This window comes from Sminthopsis crassicaudata, chromosome 4 (genome assembly GCF_048593235.1).
Source record: "Sminthopsis crassicaudata isolate SCR6 chromosome 4, ASM4859323v1, whole genome shotgun sequence".
Classification (NCBI taxonomy): Eukaryota; Metazoa; Chordata; class Mammalia; order Dasyuromorphia; family Dasyuridae; genus Sminthopsis; species Sminthopsis crassicaudata.
Window position 1 is genome coordinate 464,824,670 of NC_133620.1, and position 24,763 is coordinate 464,849,432.

The 24,763-nt window shown below is 48.6% G+C and overlaps 1 protein-coding gene across 9 annotated transcripts in view; it reads left to right on the forward strand.

The window, feature by feature from the left end:
- Nucleotides 1–24,529, forward strand: part of POR (cytochrome p450 oxidoreductase) — an 81,563-nt gene extending 57,034 nt beyond the window's left edge. For 7 of the 9 annotated variants that reach the window (XM_074264119.1, XM_074264118.1, XM_074264121.1 and 4 more), the window contains 14 exons: nucleotides 6,756–6,804; nucleotides 7,331–7,459; nucleotides 13,124–13,273; nucleotides 14,338–14,462; nucleotides 15,103–15,192; nucleotides 17,839–17,937; nucleotides 19,821–19,937; nucleotides 20,184–20,302; nucleotides 21,130–21,311; nucleotides 21,404–21,553; nucleotides 22,658–22,928; nucleotides 23,016–23,161; nucleotides 23,269–23,354; nucleotides 23,449–24,529. In XM_074264119.1, the coding sequence (XP_074120220.1) occupies nucleotides 6,756–6,804; nucleotides 7,331–7,459; nucleotides 13,124–13,273; nucleotides 14,338–14,462; nucleotides 15,103–15,192; nucleotides 17,839–17,937; nucleotides 19,821–19,937; nucleotides 20,184–20,302; nucleotides 21,130–21,311; nucleotides 21,404–21,553; nucleotides 22,658–22,928; nucleotides 23,016–23,161; nucleotides 23,269–23,354; nucleotides 23,449–23,593 (1,858 nt within the window). In that variant the 3' untranslated portion in view covers nucleotides 23,594–24,529. The remainder of the gene's footprint in view (nucleotides 1–6,755; nucleotides 6,805–7,330; nucleotides 7,460–13,123; nucleotides 13,274–14,337; nucleotides 14,463–15,102; nucleotides 15,193–17,838; nucleotides 17,938–19,820; nucleotides 19,938–20,183; nucleotides 20,303–21,129; nucleotides 21,312–21,403; nucleotides 21,554–22,657; nucleotides 22,929–23,015; nucleotides 23,162–23,268; nucleotides 23,355–23,448) is intronic. The other 2 variants (XR_012481517.1, XR_012481518.1) reach the window with 1 other exon arrangement.
- Nucleotides 24,530–24,763: the final 234 nt, after the last annotated feature.

The following is a 24,763-nucleotide window of genomic DNA, read 5'->3' on the forward strand; positions in this document are numbered from 1 at the left end:
CCCTTCTTATCTGTGATCTTATCTAGGATCCTTTCAGAAAGTAACTCCTCCATTTCCCTTTCTCATCACCCTTATGCCCACTGTAGAGCTAGCCACTTAGAATAGTAATACCCAGGAAGTCACATTTTAACAGCGAGGTACTATTCTCTTCCTCAGCCCACATGGCTATCAAAATAAAACTGAGAAAACTGATATAAATATATGTAAATAAATGAAAGAGGTACTTAGATAGTCAGACATGACTGGTTGGTACAATGTCAGAGAAAACCCTTTTGAGTCAGAGCACCAGGATTGGCTGAACATGAGTTGTAATACCCAGAGGACCTGCCTTTTTGTCTTATTCTAAACTTGGTGTAAGTATCAATAAAAACGTTCATGTACCAGGGATTCTCAAACTACAGCCCATGAGCCAGATTGCTGAGGACGTTTATGGGCCCGCCGGGTTGTGGCAAATGGGCTGAGGGGCAGAGACAGAGTGTGAGCTTTTGTTTTTACTATAGTCCAGTCTCCCACAGTCTGAGGGACAAGGAACTGGCCCCCTATTTAAAAAGTTTGAGGACCACTGAATTGTAAACAAACAAGAATAAAAAGGGATTGGGCAAGAAACTGTAAACTTAGCGACATCCTAAAGAAACAAACTCTGTGTTTATGTATTATATATAAACTTTTAACAAGATGGGAACAAGGAGTTTTCTTATTCTTCTGTTCCTTCTGAACTTTTTTTCTTGGATCTAACAATGAGAGACAGTGTGTTATCTATAGTGACTATGAGCTAGTCTTGAGCTTAGGAGACCTGGGTCCTAGATATCCTGGGTAATCACTGAACTTCTCAGTGTTCTTGAGCCACTTTCTCTAAGACTGTGTCACAGACAAAGTGCCCATGTTCATTGGAGGGCAGTCACCACAGTATGGCCACCTCGGACCCCAAAAGAATGATGTGCTCACCCTTGGAGCTGAAGTGTGTAAAGCAGACCCTTCTGAGTTCAGCTCCCCGAGAACTGCTTGCCAGGATTCTCCCTGTGTGTTTTTGTAGGAATGATGAGTCGCATTTAAAAGCTCCATTCATTTAATGCTTCCTAGCTGTGTGACCCTGGGTAAGTCACTTAACCCCAGTCTCAAGGGAAAAAAAAAAAAAAAAAAGGAAAAGCTCCATTCACTAGGGTGACCTCCCCGAAGGAATCCTCTTTTTGCTTAAAGTACTTTGTTCTCTTTCCTTGAAGTTGTTTTAAGTGGACAGGGCCTTTGCTGTGCTGAATGTTACCTGTGCTCGATGGTGGTAAACCCAGAAATTGGACCTATTGGAGTGCAGGGAACTTGCTTCACCTTGACTGCTATAAGATGAGCTGCTTGTTTAAAGCTGGAATGAGGGGACTGTCTCGTATAATACTCAGGGAATTTTCAAGGGTCCCTTTTTCATATTACCTTTATCTGTTTCTAATGCTGGAGAATTCTGCCCTGTATGGCAAGAGAACACTGATTTTGTGTTAGGTTACCAGGAAGTCTTTGGTGGATGATAATCACAAGTGTTAACCATTTCATATCCTCCCTCAATATGCAAAACCTGAGGCTGGAGGCTGGAGGCTGAGGGACTGAAAGACCCAGGGGTCAGGGCGCATCTAGATAGAAAAGGTGCTAACCATGCTAGCAGTCAACTTCCATAGTCTTCCTCTGGGTGGAGGTTAAAGGTGAATAGGGGGTAGGGAAGACTCAGCAGCCATTCTGTGCTTCTCTTAACCCTGGCCAAGTGTGACCCTGAACCTCTCTCAGCTTCAGACATCGTCAGCTTAATGTCCAGTTGATTCTAGTCATGTCTTATGCTCCATCTTCCCCTTGTGCCTAGTACATAGTAGGTACTTAAAAAGTGTTTGTTGACTTGAATTTGAAAGGACCTTTTTAGTACAACCATGCCATAATAAAAAGGCAGTTTCCATATCCATAAATCAATGCAATTCCTTTTTCTTTCCATATGTGTGTGTGTATATAAACTGACTAAGGACAGGGGCCATTTTCATTCATTATTGAATTAAATTTAAAAGCATTGAGATCCAGACTCTGCTGGCAGATGACTTAGGCCACCATTGTCTAGGCCCTTGGTGCCATGAAGGCGGAAGATAAGAAAATGCCTGAGGTCATTTCAACAATTCGGAATGGAAGCCGAGTGCATAAACCAAGGTTGTAATCGTGGAAATTGAAAGAAAGAGGTGACTAGAAATAGGATATTTTAAAGGAAAAATTCTTTTTTTTTTTTTTTTTTTTTTTTTAATTTTTTATTTTATTTTATAATTATAACATTTTTTGACAGTACATATGCATGGGTAATTTTTTTTACAACATTATCCCTTGCACTTACTTCTATTCAGATTTTTTCCCTTCCTCCCCCAACCCCCTCCCCCTGATGGCAAGCAGTCTTATATATGTTAAATATATTACAGTATAATTTAGATACAATATATGTGTGTAGAACCGAATTTTTTTGTTGCACAGGAAGAATTGGATTCAGAAGGTAAAAATAACAGTTTACATTCATTTCCCAGTCCTTTTCTGGATGTAGCTGGTTCTGTCCATCATTAATCAATTGGAATTGGATTAGCTCTTCTCTATGTTGAAGAAATCCACTTCCATCAGCATACATCCTCGTACAGTATCATTGTTGAAGTGTATAATGATCTTCTGGTTCTGCTTGTTTCACTCAGCATCAGTTGATGTAAGTCTCTCCAAGCCTCTCTGTATTTCTCCTGTTGGTCATTTCTTATAGAACAGTAATATTCCATAACATTCATATACCATAGTTTACCCAACCATTCTCCAATTGATGGACATCCATTCATCTTCCAGCTTCTAGCCACTATGAAAAGGGCTGCCACAAACATTTTGGCACATACAGGACCCTTTCCCTTCTCTAGTAGTTCCTTGGGGTATAAGCCCAGTAGTAGTATGGCTGGGTCAAAGGGTATGCACATTTTGATAACTTTTTGGGCATAATTCCAGATTGCTCTCCAGAATGGTTGGATTCTTTCACAACTCCACCAACAATGCATCAGTGTCCCAGTTTTCCTACAGCCCCTCCAACATTCACGTTATTTGTTCCTGTCATTTTAGCCAATCTGACAGGTGTGTAATGATACCTCAGAGTTGTCTTAATTTGCATTTCTCTGATCAATAGTGATTTGGAACACTCTTTCATATGAGTGGAAATAGTTTTAATTTCATCATCTGAAAATTGTCTGTTCATATCCTTTGACCATTTATCAATTGGAGAATGGCTTGATTTCTTATAAATTAAAGTCACTCTGTATATTTTGGAGATGAGGCCTTTATCAGAACCTTTTAAAGGAAAAATTCACAGGTTTTTGGTGTCCGACCAGATGTTTGGAAGGGTGAGGAAAAGAGAAAAATCAAAGCTGGCCTCAAGCTTTCAAGCCTGGATCTCCAGGGAAATTGTACCTTTCACAGAAATGGTGACATCGGAAACGATGTCAGTTTTTGATGACATTGGCAGGATCCCAAGCTAGTACAGAAATGAGCATATAGGAAAAAATGGAGAGCAATCCCAATTCTCCCTGCCATCTCCAGTGCTGAGAGAAAAATGGCCACTGGGACCTTGCATCATGCTTCCACAGATCTGCAGCATTTGATTCCCTGGATACTATCCAGTTGAGCAAAGCTTAGTGAGTAAGTGTTTCCGCACTGGATAATGTCCTCTCTTTTCCTCTCTGGGGATTTTGTAGAGTTACTTAAATCTAAAAACCTTAAAATAGCATTGATAGCTGCTAATCTTATTGAAAAAAATGTCGGCATTTCACTTTGGAGACTTGGAGTCTATTTGTGTCCCTATAATTATCCCCTCATGAATGGAGTCAGAGTTTCTAGACTAGCATCCATATTCTCTTGGGGACTGTATCCTATTTTTTCCATGTTTATAAGATTTATTTGAAAAATGTGAGATTAGGACCCGTCACTTTGGAAACTTTGTCTTTCTCCTTCTGATTTTCTTCCCTGGGAGCTCCAGTGGAGAATATGAAATTGGAGAGTTTAAGGAATAACGAGTTTTTATCCTTTCTCTTTAAGCGGAGAAACTAATTTACTTTAGGTCACTAATTCATGTTCAGGCCTTTGTTTATGAAAATGATGCTGCCAATTGACTCAGAGCATACCAATAGTGTTTTGTTTCCCCCCCCTAGCTTGGAAAATGGATTTGGGCTGAGCTGTCTGCCATTTTGCCCCCAATTTGCCTTATGAAACACACTTCTGTTGGTCTGGAAACAGAAAGGAGCTTAACTGTCTCTTTCAAAGACCAAATCTGTAGTCTTAGCTTCTTATTCACCTTCCCATTAATGCAACCTGGATCCCAAAGTTTGAGGACTGCTGGCTAGAGGATGGACTGCCTTCAGATGTCTCTACTGCATCATCTCCTCACTGCTCTCTTAATTATAGGAAATCAACATTTGAACCTTCTTAATTTAGACCCTTTTAATTTGGAAATTATGATGACCCAGCAAAGAATCACTTTGTGAGTGGACCAGCGTCGGACTTTGCAGCGTTGGTATCTGAGGATGAGGCATTCCACATGAATACTCACAGAGTGATGATCGCAAGATGTCAGTGGCTTCCCCAAGAACAAATTATGCCAAATGAACCTTATCTAAGAGGAAGAGGAGGAGGAGGAGGAGGAGGAGGAGGAGGAGGAGGAGGAGGAGGAGGAAAACTAACAACAATTACAATTACAAATCACTTATGCTAAGTGCTTTACAAATATATATACTCTTTATACATTAGTTCCTGCAAAAAAAAAAGGAGCCTCCAGCACTGCCAGAGAATTCTGCCCTTTATGGCAGGTAGAGCACTGATTTTGTGCTGAGTTAGGTTACCAGGAAGTCTTTGGTGGGTGATAACCACAAGAGCTACCATTTCATATCCTCCTTCAACTCGCAAAACCTGAGGCTGGAGGAGGCACTGAGGCACTGAAAGACCCCGGGATCAGGGCACATCAAGGTAGAAAAGGTGCTAACCACGCTAGCACTTATTGGTCCTATTGGACTCGAGTAAGCTGTGTGCAGTTCACAAATCCAGAAAGAAGAGCACTTCTGTTAGATTATTAGTGGACTGTCAGATGAGTTAGGAGGAATACCTTCTGGTCCCCACTTGTCAAAATGGGCTGCAATTTGGAATGTGTTGAGAGTAGGATGGTGGGATGGTGCCTTGAAAGTCTGTCTTATTAAGGGAATGATGGAAAGACTTGGGCAGCAAGGGAATCAGAGGAACTTGCCCTTGAAGAAAAGAGAAATTAGGTGGAGATGTGGCTTCTCTCTTAGAGCATCTGTCATGTTACAGAAGTACTCATCTTTTTCTGAATGGCCCCAGGAAGCAAAAGTAGGAAGTCCTAGGGAGGGAAGTTTGGGATCAGAAGAAATACCTTTTTACTGGAAAGCTTGAGAAAAATGGAACTGGTTAGATTGCTTTGTGAGATAATGAGTTCTTGGTCTTTGGGAAGGTTTAAGCTAGAAGACCATGTATAATATGATAATGACAATTCTAGCTTTGGGTGGGAGATTGGATTAGAGAACCAGGCCCATTCAGATTCTTCAATTCTGTGGTTCTGTGGGGAAAAAATAACCCTTGTGTTGGTTAAACTTCATACTTACCTCTTTTTTTCAGTATAATCTTTTTTTTTTCTTTTTTTTCCCCCCTGAGTCTGGGGTTAAGTGACTTGCCCAGGGTCACACAGCTAGGAAGTGTTAAGTGTCCGAGCGCAGATTTGGCAGATTTGAACTCCGGTCCTCCTGAATTCAAGGCTGGTGCTCTATCCACTGCACCACCTCGCTGCCTCCATTTTTCAGTATAATTTAATGAACATAATTTAATGTCTTCCTGATGTCCTTGAGTCATGGTTATGAACATGAGTTTGTACCTTGCCTCTTTTTCCTCTTCCTAAAAGTGTTGGGCTTTTACTTTGTTTTTTACATCACTTTTGATTGTTGGAGTTTTCATGGAATGTTAAAGTGATCAAACCCATGTTTCTCTCAGATCTTTGTCAGTGAATTGAATTATAGGAAAAACAGAGGCTGAAACAGGATGGGGGGCTGGACCCAGCCTTGGGTGTCTGATGACTCCCCTCTCTAATAGGGATAAAGGACACTTACTTCACTCTTGGACATCTTTTGTTAGCTACTCTTGGGAGCAAGGAAGCTCTTCTTTACATTGACTCTACGTGCTACTTCAACAATTTGCCCCTCAATCTACCCACTAGAACCAAGCAGAACCAGCCTCTTCCATCTCCTTCCACATGATAGCCCTGATGCCCTGCTTGAATCACTTCTTCTCCAATCTGAGTACCGCCATTCCTTAAATTGACCCTTGCATGGCTTGGTCCTCCCACCATCCTGGCCACTTGCCTGAATGGGGGCCAGGTTGTTGATCATCTTCATAAAGTGTGAAGTTCACTTGTGAACATGGAGGCCCAGATGTAGCTCGGTCAGAGAAATGAGCAACAGACTAGCAAGTTCTTCATTCTGGATACTCTGTGAGAGTTCTATTAGATTGTGGACTCCTTGAGAGCAGACATTGTCTCTTGCCTTTCTTTGTATCCCTAGTCCACAATGACTGGTACATACTAAGTGCTTAATAAATGTTCAGTGACTAACTGAATACTGTGTCTCTCTCAACGCTAACCAATTGGAAAGGACAGCAAATACAAGGATGAACTGAGGATTTGGTAATTCATCCTATGCTTATTGTTAAAATTTGTCTTTTTTCAGAACCTCATCTGTCAAAGAAAGTAGCTTTGTGGAGAAGATGAAGAAAACGGTAAGACTTCTTTCTTTTGTTTCTTGATTTTTAATTTAGACCTTTTTGGGTATTTGCTATGCTAGGAGAAAGCTCAAGGAAAGGTTGAGTGTGGTCTCTGTTAGGGACTGTCTTCAGCAGATGGGGAGACAGGTTTAGTGACATTTTGCCTCCCAGTGGCCCTCATGCTAAGCTTGGAGCTTGTGTTGTGTCTTTTGGTGTTCTCCATTTTATTTAGCTGACTTCCTCTCCTCTGAGTCTCCACATAATTGCTCAGCTCATTAAGCCGGGGGAATTTTGTTGTTGTTGGAGATTTTTTGATAGGTTCTTTGCTTACACACTTGACTGCTTTTGTGTGGCTTAGTTCTCTCACACAAGAGTACTTCATTTCCTTGGTGATTTGGGGGAGAACATGAGGAGAGAAGGGAAAGAGGGTGTTCCTCAGTGCCTGAACTGTTCCCATTAGTCTTTGCTTAATCCTCAGTTAATGGTCAGGGATTGTCCCGTTGGCTTTCTGTCTAATATGTGTTCATGTGCCTTCCCAAAGGGTAGGAACATCGTTGTGTTTTATGGCTCCCAGACGGGCACAGCTGAAGAATTTGCTAACCGGCTCTCCAAAGACGCCCACCGTTATGGAATGCGGGGCATGGCTGCGGACCCCGAAGAGTATGACTTGGTAAGCTGAGCAACAGCCTCGCCTTCAACCCATGACCAGATTCTTTGAAAATGAACAGGGGGGCCTTGCATGCTAAGGTCTCGGGAGAACAGCCATGGGCCTTAGTGAGCTCCAGAGGGTGAGACTAAGAAACAGAAGGATGGGTTTTTAATTGTTTTCCTTTTTAGCATAAAACCTTTCTCATTCATGAGAACATTAAGGACAAATCCCCTTAATGCTCAAAGGACCAGAATTGCACTGGAAGGCCAAGGAAGCATTCTTGTCACCCCTCGGTGCCTGGGCTTTGGCACTCTCCGTGTTGAAAGGGCCCAGGAAGTGAGCAGCATAGCATTTTGCCCAATAGCTAGAGCAGAGGAAACCAAGGAGAGCCATCAGCTCTTGTCTGCATGGTCTCCGTGAAGGTTTCCAATAAGGTTGGGGGAGGAGGCTGAGATGTCCCACTCCCAGCCCGAGGGGAAGCAGTGGAAGCTAGACAAGCCTAAGTTTGTACCAGGAGGAGCTAGAGGACAGAGAACTGGAAGGCCCCAAACCTGTGACAGTCACAGCTGAATCTGAGCCTTGGTCCTCCCCTCCGAATCCCACGCATGCTCTTTGCCCTCGGCCTGCAGCCTCTGGATGGGGAAGCTGCCCACAAGGGGAGGTCTGCCAGGCAGCTTTTATTCTGTTTCCCACATGTGGAGAGCAGAAGAAGATTATGAAGAAATCTGAGTCTCTTTTTGTAGTTTGTTTTTCCTTAGTGTATGATCAGTTCAATCTGTAAATTTCTCAACTGTCCTCTTTACAATTGTGATTCCTTCTTTTTTGGGGGGGGAGTGGAGGTGGAAAAAGGAGGGGGTAACAGCCTAGGCCCCCACTGTGGGGGAGGGAGGCCTCTGTAACAAATACCCCAACATCCCCCCATTGGCCGTGCTCCAAATGTATTTGTTATTCTGTACCTTGAGTCCATATCCTTTTTGCCCAGAAGTTGGAAGCATTCTTCATCATCAGTATTCTGGTATAGTGATTGGGATTGATCGGAGTTCTGAAATTGTTCTTTCTTTTTAATCTTTTTTTTCCAACTATATAGAAATTTCAACATCCTTATAACAATTTTTACAAAATTAAAAATTTCCAAATACTCCCCCTCCCTTCCCTCTCAGCTCAATGAGAAGGCAAACAATTTGATATTGATTATTCATGTGCAGTCAGGCAAAATGTATTTCCATGTTAGGTTGTGAAAGGAAAAACAGGACGACCCCTCCCCCTCCCAAAAAAAGTTTGTTTTCATCTGTATTCAAATTCTAGTTCAGAAATCTTTCAAAGCTTTTGTCTTGAGCTTACTGTTATTGTATAAATTGTTTTCCTGCTTCTGCTCGATGCATACAGGTCTTGCCAGTTTTCTCTGAAACCCCCCCTTTCATCACTTCTTATGGCATAATAAATAGCATTATGTCATATTCATTTGCCATTATTTTTTCAGATTTCTGAATATATTTAAGAGTCTAAGACTATCGCTGTCAAATGAATCTTCCAGACACATTCCTGATCATGTGCCTTCCCTTGCCCAGAAACCTGAAGAGGCCCCCACCCGCTCCCAGAGGCACATCTAACTTCCTTAGCTTTGTGCTCCTTCTGGCCTAGCCCACTCTTGTGGCTTTAGCTGCCATGACTACCAAGCACAAATACATTGTCCTGGCAGACTGGTCTCCTTACTGCTGCTCAACTCAATTTTAAACTCCTCGAAGGTAGAGGGTCTCTTAAGGCATTTTTATCCCCAGCTTAGGGCTAGATACACAGTAGGTGCTGAATAAATATAGAAAGGATGGAAGGGAGGAAGGAAGAAAAGATGAGAGGAAGGAAGGGAAGGAGGGAGAAAGGATGGAAGGGAGGAAGGAAGAAAAGATGAGATGAAGGAAGGGAAGGAGGGAGAAAGGGAGAAAGGATGGAAGGGAGGAAGGAAGAAAACATGGGAGGAAAGAAATAAAGGAGAGATGAAGGAAGGGAAGGAGGGAGGAAGGAAGAAAAGATGAAGTGGGGAAGAAAGAAAGGAGGAAGGGAAGAAGGAAGGAAATGTCCTTTTTAATATCAGTTCCAGTAGATAATAGACATCAGCAATATTTCTTCCTTACCAGAGGAGGACTTCTCCTGTCTTCTTTCTCTGAGAACATATTTTCATTTTCCCACAGCTCTTGGCAATAGGGTAAGATGACCTTATCCCTATTCAATTTAAAATTATTAGCTTTGGCTCATAATTGTAGCCTGTTGAGAGCTTTTAAAATCCTTATTCTGTCAGCCAGTGTTTCATTTTATAATACCAGTTTTACATTATCCTTAAATTTCATTAACTTATGCCCTTTGGTCCACATATAATATTGGTCTCTCCTTTCTGCTCCTTATTTTTCTCCCTGGGAGTTGTCATTGCTGATCGTTTTTTGGATATCATTGTTTAATTGGTTCGAAGTCTGTGTAACTATTCACTACCGGCCTTTTGATCCTGTCAATAATATAAGCAACTTTGTTAGATTTTTCTGAAATCAAACCAAGTAGGATCTGTGGAAATTTTTAAATTTATATTCTAATAATCCTTTCCGAAAAGGAAATGAGGTTGGTCTAACATGACTTGTTCTTATGGAACCACAGTGATCAATCGCCATTCTGCTTTCTAAATGCTCACAAAAGCCCATTTTTGTTCCTAATCCTTTTTTGCTCACCTCAGTTTATAATACTCTCTAGAATATTCCTACCTATTCTTAGAGAACCATGGCACTCTTCAAAAACAAAAGCAAAAAATCCTGTCATCTTTCATATGTGTCTTCTTTAAAATCTGGATTTCCCCAAGACTTCAAAGAAAAAGGTAAAGACTTCATGTTGTTCAACCACATCCAACTCTTCATGATCTTGTAGACCACGGTAGCCAGTGTGCCCATGGAGTTTTCTTGGCAAAGACACTGGAATAGTTCGCCATTTTCTTCTTGAGGGTCTGAAGGTGATCAGTAGTTAAGTGGCTTCCTTAGGCTCCCATGATTAGTAAGTGTCTGAGGCTGCACTTAAAGTGTGGTCTTTGTGACTCCAGGCCCAGGGCTCTATCTGCTGAGCCACCTTGCTGACCCATATGTACCAAGATATAGCAGCTCTTTTTTTTCTAGTGGCAAAGAATTGGAAACTGAAGGGATGCTTCTCCATTCATTGGAGAATCGCCGAACAAGCTGTGGCAAATGTTTGTGATGGAATCCTATTGTGCTATGAGAAATGGCAAAGGGGGGTGGTTTCAGAAAAATCTGGGAAGACCTAGATTAGGAAGAGTGAATTGAGCAGAACCAAGAGAATAGTCTTTATAGTAACAGCAATATCATAACAGGATCAACTGTGAAACTAAGTTTTAGCCGCTGATTAAACAACGATCCACAATAATTCCAAAGAACTCCTCATGAAAAATGCTATCCCTCTCCAGAGAGCGGGTGGATTCTGAGTGCAAATGGAAGCAGATGGTTTTTATTTCTTTTTTTTGCTCCTCCCCCACACCTTTTTTTTGGGGGCAACATGGCAAACATGGAAATATTTTACACGACTTCATAGGTATGAAGATTGCATTTTTTTTGCCTTCTCAATGGGGGAAGGAAGAAGAGAGAAAATATGGAACTAAAAAGAATAATTTTTTTAAAAAGTCAAATCAGATCAAAACCATGTTTCTGAAAGGACTCTTCTTGCAGCCACATCAGATTTTCTAGGCACTTTCCCCTTTCTTCTTTATTTATATTTATTTTTTCTAGGCACTTTCCCCTTTCTTCTTTATTTATATTTATTTATTTTTGCTGAGGCAATTGGGTTAAGTGACTTGCCCAGGGTCACACAGCTAGGAAATGTTAAGTGTGTGAGGCCAGATTTGAACTCAGGTCTTCCTGACTTCAGGGCTGGTGCTCTGTCCACTGCACCACTTAGCTATCCCCACTCTCCTCTTCCTCTTCTCCCCTTCCCCCCCCCCCCTCCCCCTGCCCCTTCCTTCTTTACTTGAACAGTAGGATTTCATTCATAAGTGCTTCCCATGGCTCTTGAGAAGCTTTGAATTTTTTTTTTTTTTTTTTTAATTTCAGGTCATGGGGTCTTGGACAACTTCTTTTTTATTGTTGTTTTAATAGTATTTTATTTTTCCAAATAAAATGCAAAGATAGTTTTCAACATTCACCTTTGCAAAGTCTTGTGTTCCAAATTTTTCTCCCTCTCCAAGACAGCAAACAGTCTGAATGAAGTTTAACATGTGCAGTTCTCCTTTAAAAAAAAAAAAAATTTGTTCATATTCATTGAACAATTTTTCTGAAAACTATTAAATTAATTTTCTTAAAATCTAGGCTTCTACTGAGATTGTGCCCAGTGCATCCTCCTTTAAGCGTCATGAGCTCTAAAGAGAGGGGTGGGCACCACAGCCCTGGGTGGCGTTCCTTCGGCTTCCTCAGCCTTCTGAAAGAGGAAAGTCCCTTAGCCAGGTAGAGGGCCTCTGAGATAAGAGAACTCTCGGGGAAGGAAGTTCCCTTCACCAGTGCAGCTTGGCACCTTCTCAGAACTTCTACTTACAGAGAGCGGCTTGGGACTCTGAGGGACCAATGACTTGCCCAGGATGGGCCCGAGGAGAACTTCAGCCCAGGTGAGGCTGGCTCTCTTCTGAGCAAGGCAAGTCAGAAAGTTTATCAGGTGCTTTGCTTTTAGTAAAGAGCTACTGAGCAAGAAAAGCATCTTATGTCCCTAAAAGTGCTCTGAGTCACGGCTGTAGCTTCTAGGTGGTTGTCATCTCTATCACACCTGCCACCTGCCTCTAGCCACTTTTGTCTTCTTCATGAGCTCCAGTGTTCTCTGGGCTGACTGGTCTCTGCTGAAAACAGGAGCTTTTTCTCTTTCCTACCATCTCCTCCTCATGTTTTCTGCTGTGCTTGCTCCTTGCCCTTTATAGATTTCCATAGCAGAGGGCCTGTCTCCGGTCTGCAGGCTTGTTCCGTTAGCCTGTCCCGTTTCCCAGAAGTTTTCTAGGCACCCATCCAGTCTCAGGGATCACACCTGCCGGAACCTATCAGCCTCTTTCCCATAGGCTCCCCACATCGCTGGATTTAGTGCCAATATATATGTCATTCTTCTATTAACCTACGAAGCCACAAGTGTCATTTCTGCCTCTTTCATCATCATCGTTTCCTCTGCATTGCTAAGCCCCTCTCCCCTGTGTCTCACATCCATCGCTCTCCTCAGGGGCCCATTGGATCATTATACCTGCGGTTTTCTCCGTCTCCCTCCATTTTGAGTCGGCATCAGATCAGCTTGTCTCTGACAGTATATTGTCAGACCTGGTTCAGAATCCCTGCTCTCAGAACCTCGCTTTGAGTATTCTCGGTGCTGGCCAGGTTGAAAGTCAGTCTTTTGGATTTTGAGCCAGACATTAGGAGGAACCAGGTCTGCTGAGCTCAGGATGCTGATAACCTGCATTCAAAATGGCCTTTCTTGTGTGAACCAAAAAACTGGCTGTGGGAGGAATTCTGGGAGAGGGCTCAGCATCCTCCGAGTGAGTGTCTGGCCTTCTGAGGTGACTGCTTTGGAGGGCGTCATTCCTTTGGATGTAGACTCTTTCCTCTCTCAGTTGGTAGGGGTATGGACTGGGCGAGAGTTGTGCTTTCCTCCTGGCTCTGACTCTTCTTCCTTTCTTAGGCGGATTTGAGCAGTCTTCCAGAAATAGACAATTCCCTGGCCGTGTTCTGCATGGCCACCTATGGTGAGGGAGACCCCACAGACAATGCTCAGGACTTCTATGATTGGCTGCAAGAGACAGATGCGGATCTCTCTGGTGTCAGATTTGCGGTGAGTTGTCTGCCCCTTCATTCCCATGATTCCCCGAGGGCTTTTGAGCTGGATCTGAGGTGCTCTAGGACCCTTGGCTCTGTGTGCCAGGCATAGGCTGCTGGGCCTTGTCCCACCACAGCTGGCCATCATTGTTTGGAAGGTAATTGCTTCTCATTCCCTTGTCATTGATGGACAGTAGGCAGAAGGGGCTCTGAGGTCCTTCCTGTAGCTTAGGCCAGTGCCTGGAAAGGAGCTGAGTGGTACCCTATCTGTTTCCTCCTGGAGGGAGTCACCCACCATAGGTGAGAGGGACATCATAGAGGGCCGGGGGAAGGGAAGAAGAAAAGCCAGTGAGAAGTTTGTTTACAGCAGGCTCTTGATCTTGGGGAGCTTCTGGAGGGGCACCTGGAGCAGCCTCTCCTGTAGCTCCCTTGGATTGTATTTTAGAACATGGTCCATTTTGAATTGAAGGCAAAAAGAAGCCTCTCAGGTCATGGGGGGAACAAGTCAAAGTTGTGCAAGGTTTCACTCCAGCTGGTACAGACGCTTAGTGTTGGGACCCTGGGGAGGGAGGGGCTGGGCTTCTATGATCCTGTCAGCTCATAGACTCTGGAGGTCCCGAGAGAAGAGGGGTTCCCTGGGACATGAGACCTGCAGGAGGAGGAGCACTACAAGGGGGCTGGGCTTCAAGCCGCAAGGGATACTTCAGTTACTGTGGAAACAGTTGGAGGGCAAGCAAAGTAGGAACCACCTTTTCTCTGCTCTGATCCAGGGACTCCTGGGAAGCAAAGCATGTGTTATGGTCCTGCCTTCAACTCTAAATTCCTGGTCAAGTTGGGTGGGACCCAAAGTGATCTCCATGATGATTCATTTCCTCTTCCATTAAGTTTCACACAGACATGATAGGCTGGTCTTATCAGTCCAGATATGTTAGGTCATAGCCCAGAATCTTATCATGGAGGTTCAGATTGGAAAGGGCCTGAGCTACTGGTTGAAGTCCACCCTTAACCGCCATCCATCTTTTCCCACAAAACCAAGATGGCGCCAGGATGAGGCATTATTGCTCCTTTTCCTTTCTGCAGGTGTTTGGTCTTGGGAACAAGACCTATGAACACTTCAACGCGATGGGGAAATATGTGGACAACAGGCTGGACCAGCTGGGGGCTCAGCGAATATTTGAACTCGGCCTGGGAGATGATGATGGGAAGTGAGTGAGCTCGGGGAAGCCTGTGGCCTGGGCCTGGCCGAGATAGGAGCCTTCTTAGGAGTGGGAACCCGTGAGGGTGGGCACTAGCTCCGCTACTAGTGGCGTGCTTCAGGGTCTCTTGTCTGCTTCAGGGTGGTCTCCTCCTCCTAAGGGCTTCCCCCTCTCCCTCCCTTCTTCTTGGCTTTCTGAGAGCCAGAGATTTTGACGGGAAAGTGGAGGCTTGAGCATAGCCACCAGCTGCCTCTTTTATCTGGGCAGACCAAGAACTGGGAAGTAACCGCCAACCTGGGCAGCGCTCTTTGGGCTGCCGAGACAAAAGCCCTCCATGTTTTTTCTCCTTTGGTCTTTGCTATCATTGCCTCAGATTATTTTGTTGTTCTGTTAAAAAACAACAACAGCAACAAAAGTAAATGTGGCTTCCTACAGCCCTTTAACCTGCTGTCCTTAGTCTGGTGTCTTTGTGGAACAGAGCCTGGCAGCCCAAGACCTCTCTCCTTCCCTTCCCCTTCCTCTCATACTCTCTCCTTTCTTCCTTTTCTCTCCATTCCTTCCCATCTTTCTTCCCTCCTCCCTCCCTTGTCTTTCTCCTCTCCCTTTCCTTGGCAATGACCTTTTTCTTTTGTCTCTGGCTTTTTCACAGCTTGGAGGAAGATTTTATCACCTGGAGAGAGCAGTTTTGGCCAGCCGTTTGTGAACATTTTGGAGTGGAAGCTACTGGGGAGGAGTCCAGGTAGGTATGGGCACAAGACGCAGAGCCTGGTACATACCACAGGATGGGACAGCGAGAGGGCCGGGACAGTTGGGACAGCAAGGATCAGCCCTGGGAAGTGGGTTCTCCTTTCATCTTTTGTGGCACAGTGTCAGGCCCCGGATTCAGGGGCCATTGGTCAGCACCAAGACTTTGCCTGGTTATGTTTTGGGCTTCTCCGGGCCTGTGGTTCTGCTCAGCCTGGAAAGACTTTGATGGGGTGAGCCTGGGTCCGAGAGAAGCGCTGAGAGCGTGGGCCTCCCACAGGCCTGGGGAGACACCTTTTTGTCCCTGCCCACGCTGGTCTGTATTCTTAAAATATCCCCAGTATGAACAGTTCAAGCCCTTAAAGAAAACCAGATCCTTTTCTCGCGCCCCATTGTCCTTGAGCGGGTCACCCCCTGGGCAGGAGCGGATCACTCCCAGGAAGCCCTAGAAGGAAAGGGCCTCATGGAATTTAGCCCAGTCCCCGCTTCTCTGAGGCAAGAGTGTCTGCCCTCCCACTTCCCAGAGGTCCTGCTGCCTCAGCCTTTGCCACATCCCTGCTTCGCTGCCTTCAGCAGCTGCCCCTCATTAACCCTGGGCTCCTCCCTTTCTGATCGCCCTCTGCTGGGACGCTCTGTCATTGTTTCTCCAGATGTTCCCAGAACCAAATACAGCATTCCAGATGGCCTTTGGCCAGTGCAGAGTCCAGAGGACTGTCAGCTTGTTTGTTCTAGACACGATGGTCCCATGATCCTGTGGTGGATCCCACCACAACCTGATCCTACAGTCTCTTGATCCCCCATGGCCTGATCCCATAATCCCACGGTCCCGCTGTACCCAGGTCCTCCTCACAGTGACCAGGGATACCATCATAAGGCTTAAGAGGGCGTAAGGGCCTTTGACCTCTTTTTGGCATGAACCACATACAGGAAAGCCAGAGTTTTGCCTCCAACCTCTGTTTATGCTGTGAAATTTTTTTCTTTTTCTTTTTTTGGCTGAAGCAATTGGGGTTAAATACCTTACCCAGGATCACACAGCCAGGAAGTGTTAAGTGTCTGAGACCAGATTTGAACTCGGGTCCTCCTGAATTCAGGGCTGGGGCTCTATCCACTGCGCCACCCGGCTGCCCAGATTTTTTTTCAAATATGCATGTCCCAGATATACATGATGTCCCAGGTGACCCTGTTAAACCTCTTTCATTTGGGGTCACTCCCAAATGCTCCGAAGGGAGCTTTTGCAAGTTCTTTGGGGTTTTTTAAACATTGTGTCATCTGATGAGAGCCATTCTTCCCTGTGTCTTCTGAACTATGAATGCGCATTTCATCGTTAGTGACGACGTGGACACGGCCCAGTGCCCTCCACCATGTTAACATGGCTCCGTTAGTCCCCATCCCCGGCAGTTCCCCATCCATCTCCCTGCTGCAGTCAGCATGGCTCTCTTAGGGTCGTCCATGAAGACAAAACTGTTTTGAAATCCAGGTATTGTGAGAGACTATTAAAATCTAAGCAGGCTATGACTAAGGCCTGGCCTCAAATGACCGGCCTCCTTGTCCTCTGAAGCGATTTCTTGCATGGTTTGGAGAGCCCCTCAGCAGTGAGCCTGGGACTTGGGAGGAGGCCTCCAGGCCCTTTCTCTGGGAGGACCGGAGCAGTGAAGGGGGAATTGTCTGGCTCCTGGCGGGTAGCTCCTCCCCCAGGCAGCGCTGCTTCTGCCAGCTCCTCCTGTAGAATGGCCTCTGGGTTTGGAGGCTCCAGATTTCATCTGCTGCCAGTGTCTCCCTGAGACCCCCCCCCCCCCCCCCCCCCCCCGGGGCAGCAGCACTCAGTTGGGAAGATCCCGATTAAACGTCAGCCTTTCGTTGATCACCAGTGATCTGGGCCACACCACTTTGTGTGGCTTTCCCCACATGAAAACTCCAAGCTCTCCTGGCTCCAGACCTTGCGAGCCCCTTGCCTCCTCCTATCTTCCATCACAGGATTCATCCCCTTGCCTTCTCCCCTTCCCCTCTTTCCAAGGGAGCATGCCCTGGTAACAAAGGGAAAACCCACTCAGGGGGCCCCTCTGGGTTCCAGTCCTCTCTTCCCCATGGTCAGTATTGACGTTGCTTTTGAGAGTGAGGAGCCAGGAGGTCACAGCGGGCCCAGCTTTCTGCAGCTCCTCAGATACTACTGCAGAGACTGCCCTGTGGTAGGAGCCACTTTGGGGGGGGGCTAGTTTTTTTATGCCCTTCTTCATCACCTGCACTTGTTTTGAGAACAGTTCATGCCCATTGACCACTTACCTATTGGGCTTTGGCCTTAACTATTTGGGATAATGGCCTCCACATTTTGAATGTCAAACTTTTTTCCCCTTTTCTTTTACATTAAGCCTTGTCTTATTTTTAAAGGAAGCTGCAGGCCGTTGATTCCACCAGCTTTCACTTTTTCCGCAAGTCCTCGGCCCTCAACCTCGTGTTTACTGGTATTTGTTTTTTGCACATGGGAATTCCTCTTTTGCCTCACATGTGCTTTCTTCTTGAGTAGACCCCAAAGCCTCAATGGGCTTGCCCAGCCCCTAGCTTCTCTCACCCAAATATCTGGTTCTGTTGGAGTTCGGGCAGGGTCGTGGACCCAGCTCACCGACTTTTCAATCCTGCCTTTCAGCATTCGTCAGTACGAGCTGGTGGTTCACACTGATGAAAACATGAACAAAGTGTACACTGGGGAAATGGGCCGCCTGAAGAGCTATGAGAACCAGAAACCGTAAGTCAGGGCAAGGCGGTGGCCTGGAAGCGGCGGGGAAGGGGACTGCCCCTAACGCTCTGCCTGACCTCGGGCTGCACGTGCATGTCTGTGCAGTTAAGTGTGTACACGTGAACGAGCACTTCCCAGAAGCCCCCAAACTAAGGCATTTGTCTCTTTCCTAGCCAGCCCAAATGGTCAAGGAAAGATAACCTCTATTTACATTGAAACCCTTTCAGCTTCTGCCTTTGGAAATGATCACATCTGCACCCACGTGTCTTTCTGTGAAAGACCCCCAAGTCCCTTCTGTCCCAGGTTCACGTTTATTCCTCCCTCACTGGGAGGCAGTGGGGACCTGGAGGAGGGATGCTCATCAAGTGTAAGAAAGACTAAGAATCCTCTGGTGAACATGAAGGGTTTGGTTCAGGGGTTCTGACCGTGGGCCTGTGGCCCAGTGCAACAGTAAGTCACATGCCCCATGGTCTTTTTTTCTTTCCAGGTTCAAAGTCCCATTAATTGCAGTCTGTGTGTGTGAGATCAGGGCAACCCCTTGTACCTGGAATTATGTCCCTAAAGAGTTTGAGTGGAGTCCAGCAAATGATAGCAGGGGCAAAGATCTGTGTTAAGGGAGTTGGTTTCCTAATCACAGTCTGATCAAAACATTCATCTGCTAAAAATGTTCTTGTTCTTGGACTCCGTGTCCGTGCCGAATTACTGACACGGCAGCACGTCACGCTACCCTCCCCTCTGCAGAGGCAGCTGGCCTGGGATGAACTTTGGAGTCTACAAAGCGAGGACAGCTGGGTTCAGAGCATAGGCCGCAGCCAGGACTACAAGGCCTGCCCTCTGACCTCTCAGGTGCCCGGCCCCTTCCAAGGGATTGCTGACTGAGCCCTTTTGCTGCTGCCTCCACCTAGTCATTACCCAATGGGACAGAAGAGCACTCAGTTTGATTATGAAAGGGATATTGCAGTTCAGTCACTAGTATTTTGGTTATTCTTATTTGGGTTTTGAAAAAGCCTTTCTATGGAGTAGATTTTTCCCCCAAACTAAAAGGAGAATTGGTAGGAGATTCACTCTTTTGGGGGATAGGCACTCCCCTCCAAACTGAGCTCCATGGAGAGGAAGTGGAGTGGGTTCGGAGAGAGAGAAGGAAGGAAGGAAAGAAGCATTTATTCAGAGTCTTGGATATATGAGGCCCAAGCTAAGCCCTGGGAAATGGGATCTCATTGACTCCTCACAACATTTCTGGCAGGTAGATGCTATAACAATAGCACCCATTTTGCAGATGAGAAAACTGAGGCAAATGACTTGACCCTGTGTCACACAACTCTTAAGTGCCTGAGGTCGGATTTAAACTCGATTTTCCAGGCCCCGAACTCTGTGCACTCCCCCACTTTGCATCCACAAGAGGGAAGAAGACTTGGCCCCATAGCAAGGAAATTGGTTTTTTATGAGCCTGTGACTGCCCACCCTCTCCCCATCCTCCCCAAAGCAGAGGGAAAAGATCAGGGTCTCGGGCTCAGAGTCTGACAGGTGTTGCCTCCGGGTGCCTAGGACTAAGTAAGCTTTTTCTCTGAGGACCTCGGACCTTCATTTGTTCCCCCTCCCACTGAGGAACAGGCCTTAAGTGGGCAACATAAGCGTGAGCTGCCACTGAGTTTGTCCAGAGCACCTGCCTGAGGGGGGAGAGCGGAGCCACCTTGGCATGGATTGGGCTGGCCCAAGAATCCCGGCGTTTGCAGTCAACCCTGGCTCTGGCCTGTGGTTGGTGCTGCCCTGGACGAGGCCCAGAGGGATCATTGGCCGTTCCCTCAGGTTCCATGTGGGTCACGGCCTCTAGCATCCCTGCCATGTCCTCGTGCTTCAGGACATCTGAATGCCAACAGAGTTCTCCTTCGCAGGCCTTTCGATGCCAAGAATCCTTTCCTGGCTACCGTGACCACAAATCGGAAGCTGAACCAGGGAGGAGAACGCCATCTCATGCATCTGGAGCTAGACATCTCAAACTCCAAAATCAGGTAGGAGAGCCCGACTCCCCTGGGCCTTCTGGAGCAGGTGGGCCCTCCTGCCCCACCCCAGGCAGCCCAAATGCACCGCACAGAAACGGGCTGGATCGGGGTTCTTACCAGTCAGAGGACCTCACACAGCCATTGCGCTGCTGGGCCTGTTTCTCATCTGAAAACACGAATGGGTGATTCATAGGTGACTGTGGGAGTCCTAGCCAGGTCGAAGTCTAGGCCTGTAACTTTGCTTTCCATCTCCAGGTATGAGTCCGGGGACCATGTTGCTGTGTACCCGGCCAACGATACATCGATTGTTAACCAGCTCGGAGAGATCCTGGGTGCCGACCTGGATGTGGTCATGTCTCTGAACAACCTGGATGGTGAGTCTGCCCTCCCCGGCGGCCAGCTGGCCGGGCTCGCCTCCCACGTCTCCCCCTTTGTGAGACATCACAGAACTGCTTTGGGGAAGCCCATAAACAGCCTGGGCCAGGCCCCCCCGTGGGGTTTTATAGGGATTTTTCAGCCTGTTCCTAAAAGTGTGTTGCTGACTCAGAAGCCCTTTGGGACTGAGCTTCCTAATTGATCAGAGAGACCCAAGGCCCCGAGATGGAAAGTGATTACTTCAAGTCACAGGCATTCTCCAGCCTCCATTTCTACTTTCCTTATTGGCTCAATTGTTGGGCCGCTAACCTGGGCAGGCGAAGGCTGTTCTCTTAGACCCTGAGGATCCCCCCAGATCCCCAGAAGTTTTCCACTGCGTAAGGAGAGAGGTGACGGAGAGCAGAGGGAGTGACCGGTTTGGGGACAGAGGCTGAGAAAACCGGGGGTTACTTTATTCCAGGGTGGGCTTTGTAGCAGAGCTGCGGGGTAGTCAGGTGCCGGGTCATTGTGGTATGGTTGGGGGGGGGGCAGTGTGTGTTTGTGAGTGTATCCATAGCAGGTGTATGAGTACATATGTGAATGAGCGCATAGATGTGTGCACACATGCTGGGTAAGCCAGCCTCCATCTTTCCCCAGTGCCCAGGGCTCTTAAGGGCCTTGGTTTTGGCCAGATCCTGATTAGGCTGATCTGGGAGAGGTCACAGGCTCAGGTGTGCACAGGCCCAGGTGTGCACAGGCCCAGGTGTGTACAGGCAGGTGCACACAAACTCAGGTGCTCACAGGCTCAGATGTGCATCCCCCAGTCAGTTGCCTGTCTGCCTTGCAGAGGAGTCCAACAAGAAGCATCCATTCCCCTGTCCCACCACTTACCGCACGGCGCTCACCTACTACCTGGACATCACCAATCCCCCCCGAACCAACGTCCTCTATGAGCTGGCACAGTACGCTGGGGAGCCGGCCGAACAGGAGCAACTCCGCAAGATGGCGTCCTCGTCAGGCGAGGGCAAGGTGAGCCCTTTCCCCGGGCCCGGCTCATTCCCCCGCTGCCTTGGTCCCACTGGTAGCTTCACCGTCGGTCTTTCTCTCGCTTCCCTCTGTAGGAGCTGTACCTGAGCTGGGTCGTGGAAGCCAGGAGGAACATCCTGGCCATTCTTCAGGACTACCCCTCTCTCCGGCCCCCCATTGACCACCTGTGTGAGCTGCTGCCCCGCCTGCAGGCCCGCTACTACTCCATCGCCTCCTCCTCCAAGGTGGGTTTGAGAGGGGTCTCCGCAGCCCCGCACAGGAAGCCGAGGTCCCCCGAAGGTCCGCTCCCCTAACAGTCAATATTGCTCAGCAGAGAGCCCCTTCCTAATCTGTAAAATGGGAATGACAGGAATACTAGTGGTGGCTCCCTCTCCAGGTGAGGGGCTGCACAGAGAGCCTCAGATGCCTCAGATTTTAGCACTGCCCTGGCCCCGCTCCCAGCGCCTCTTGCTTCATTTTCTTGCCCCTTCAGAAGTGGCCCGACCCAGTGCCCCAACTCTTGGGCAGCCAATCAGTGTCCAGGGACACTGCTGTCCGGAGGGCAGCAGAGGAGGAGGGGAGAGGTGGATGCGGGGAGCCCAGTGCCATCCCCCCCCAAGATAATCCTTTGGGCTGGGCCTAAGTCAGAAGGCACGGAGCTCCTTGGCATCTGGGCCAGTGAAGCCCTCCATGGCTGCCCTGCCCTTCACTCCTGGCTTCTTAAAAGTAAAGTGGCGGAAGCGCCTCTAGGGGATGCCCTTGCCCGATCACAAGTGTTTTTCTTGGGCCAGCGGCACCTTCCCCCAGCTCCTGGAGCATGAGAGGGATGGAATGACCTGCGAGGGCGTCTGGCCTCCATTCTCACCTGGGGCCCCTTGGGAGGCGGCTGCTGGGATGGGGCAATCAGGAAAGGCAGAAGGGCCCACGGGGGAGGGGGTGGTCTGCAGGCTGCTCAGCCCGGCCTGGGAGGTGAAGGGTTTTAAAGGCCAAAGGAGGAAGGGGACGTATGGGGGCGGGCCTGGAGTGGAAGAAGATGCTTCTGGCCAGTGTGGAGGGTAGCCTGGAGGCAGAGAGGCCCAGAAGAGGCCGAAGGGGGCTCTGAACTCTGAGGGTGGCTGTGTTCCCACGTGGGGGTCCATGTGAAAGCTGGTTAGAGATGGGGGGTGGGGAGCGGGGGGTGCCCTGGGCAGTTAGGGGAGCAGTGATTGCTGCTCTGCCGCCTCCTTTCAGCGGGAGGGAAGTGCTACAGGAGGGAAGGGCCCGGGCCTCCGTCTACTCAAAGTAGCAGATTCCTAGCCAAGGGCCGGGGCCCTCGCCCCCTGACGGCCCCCTCGCTGCCGCCCCTCCAGGTTCACCCCCACTCCATTCACATCTGTGCCGTGGTGGTGGAGTACGAGACCAAGGCGGGCCGGATCAACAAGGGCGTGGCCACCAACTGGCTCCGGGCCAAGGAGCCCGCCCAGGAGAACGGGCACAAGGCCACCGTGCCCATGTATGTGCGCAAATCACAGTTCCGACTGCCCTTCAAGCCCACCACGCCCGTCATCATGATCGGCCCGGGCACCGGCATCGCCCCCTTCATGGGCTTCATCCAGGAGCGGGCATGGCTGAAAGAGCAGGGTAAGGCGGGCCCCCGGCCCCTCCCCCTCCCGGGCTCGGGCCCCTCCCCTCCCCCTCCCGCGCTCACCCCCCTCTCCGTGTCCCCAGGTAAGGAAGTGGGGGAGACCGTGCTGTACTACGGCTGCCGCCGGGAGGAGGAGGACTACTTGTACCGGGAGGAGCTGGCGCGCTTCCACAAGGACGGAGTCCTCTCCCAGCTCCACGTGGCCTTCTCCCGAGAGCAGGCCCAGAAGGTGAGGCCGCGAGCGGGAGGGGGCGGAGCTGCGGGGAGGGAGGCGGGGCCGCGAGCCCGAGGCTGAGCCGGCCCCCAACCCGCCCCGCCCCCCCCCCCCCCCCCCAGGTTTACGTGCAGCACCTGATGAAGCAGAACAAGGAGCATCTCTGGAAACTGATCCAGGAGGGCAGCGGGCACATCTACGTGTGTGGGTGAGTGGGGGCGGGCGGGACTGGGGGTCTCTGCAGGGGGAGGGGCCTCGGGGAACGGCCTCCCTGTCTAACCCCCTTGGACTTCGGCCTCCAGGGATGCCCGGAACATGGCCCGGGACGTGCAGAACGTGCTGTGTGAGATCGCCGCCGAGTTCGGGGGCATGAGCCAGTCCCAGGCCGTGGACTTCATCAAGAAGCTGATGGCGAAGGGCCGCTACTCCCTGGATGTGTGGAGCTAGGGGCGCCCGGGCCGCCCTGGGGACTGAGAGGGCAAGGGTCAGGGGCGGCCTCGGCCCAGCCCGTTGTTCTGTAATCAGCCCTTTTCTCTGCCTTCTCACTCTTACTAGGTTGTTTCCACTTGGCCTGGCCGTGGGGGAGGGGGGTTCTGGGGGAAGCCTGCCCCATTGGCCACCATGGTCACCCTTTCCATGCCCCAGAGAGGCATGGGGACCACTCGGCTGCTTCCTGGCTCTTGAGGTCAGGAGTTTGGGATCGAGTGAGGGGCTGGGGGTCAGGCCAAGCCTGCCTCCCATCCCCAACCCAGGGCCCTCTACCTCAGTTCCCAAGTGCTACTGGGATTAGAGCGGGGAGCCCTGCTCCCCTTCCTTGTGGAAGAGGAGTTAAGGGACCAGTCGGTCCCTTCCCCAGTGCCTGGAGTCCAGGGTGCCTCCGGCCAGGGCTCTCCTGTGCCAAAATGCCCACCTCTTTCCCCCCCAGTGGGGGGGGTGTCGGTGTCCTGTGGCCTTTGGCCAAGGCCTTGAAAGCTGCTGCTCAAAGAGTAGGAGAGGAGGGAGCAGTCTCAAAGCCTGGGCCTGTGGCCCTCGCACACCCTCCCATGCCTCCATGGCTCCCCCTTCCTCCTGTTCCCCGAGTCTCCTTCCCGTTGGCATGGGCCCAACCAGGAAGCAGTCTTTGGAAGGAGAGCGCTGGGTGCGACCCCCAGAATGTCCAATGAGTGTAAATAATTATTTTGAAATATTCTTTGATCTTGGAATAAAATTTTTTTTTTTCTGTATCTGCCCTTGGAGTAGCTTGTAATTGTGTGAGCAGTTTTTGCTTGAGTGAGTTCTAGAACCTCATCCAGACCAGCTGTTCCTCCCCATGTGAATAGGGTTCCCAGAGGACTTTGTTAGTGATATTGTCTCCCCGATATTAAATGTGAAAATTGTACCAAATAGCCTTGTGTCAATTTGTTCACTGTGAAAACAGGCAAAATTTCCCTAGTGGCCCCTCCCTCCTGAGAATTTACTGGTTCCATCCAATGATGTGCTGAACCCAGAGGAGTCTGGGAGATGTTCCTTGCAAGCCCAGGCCTCCCATCCAGCTGCTGGGAGAATGTCTCCAGCTCCCCAAGGGCTGCCTGTGGCAGGCCCTGTACCTGTGGCTGGGGATGAGCAGGCCCACCTTGG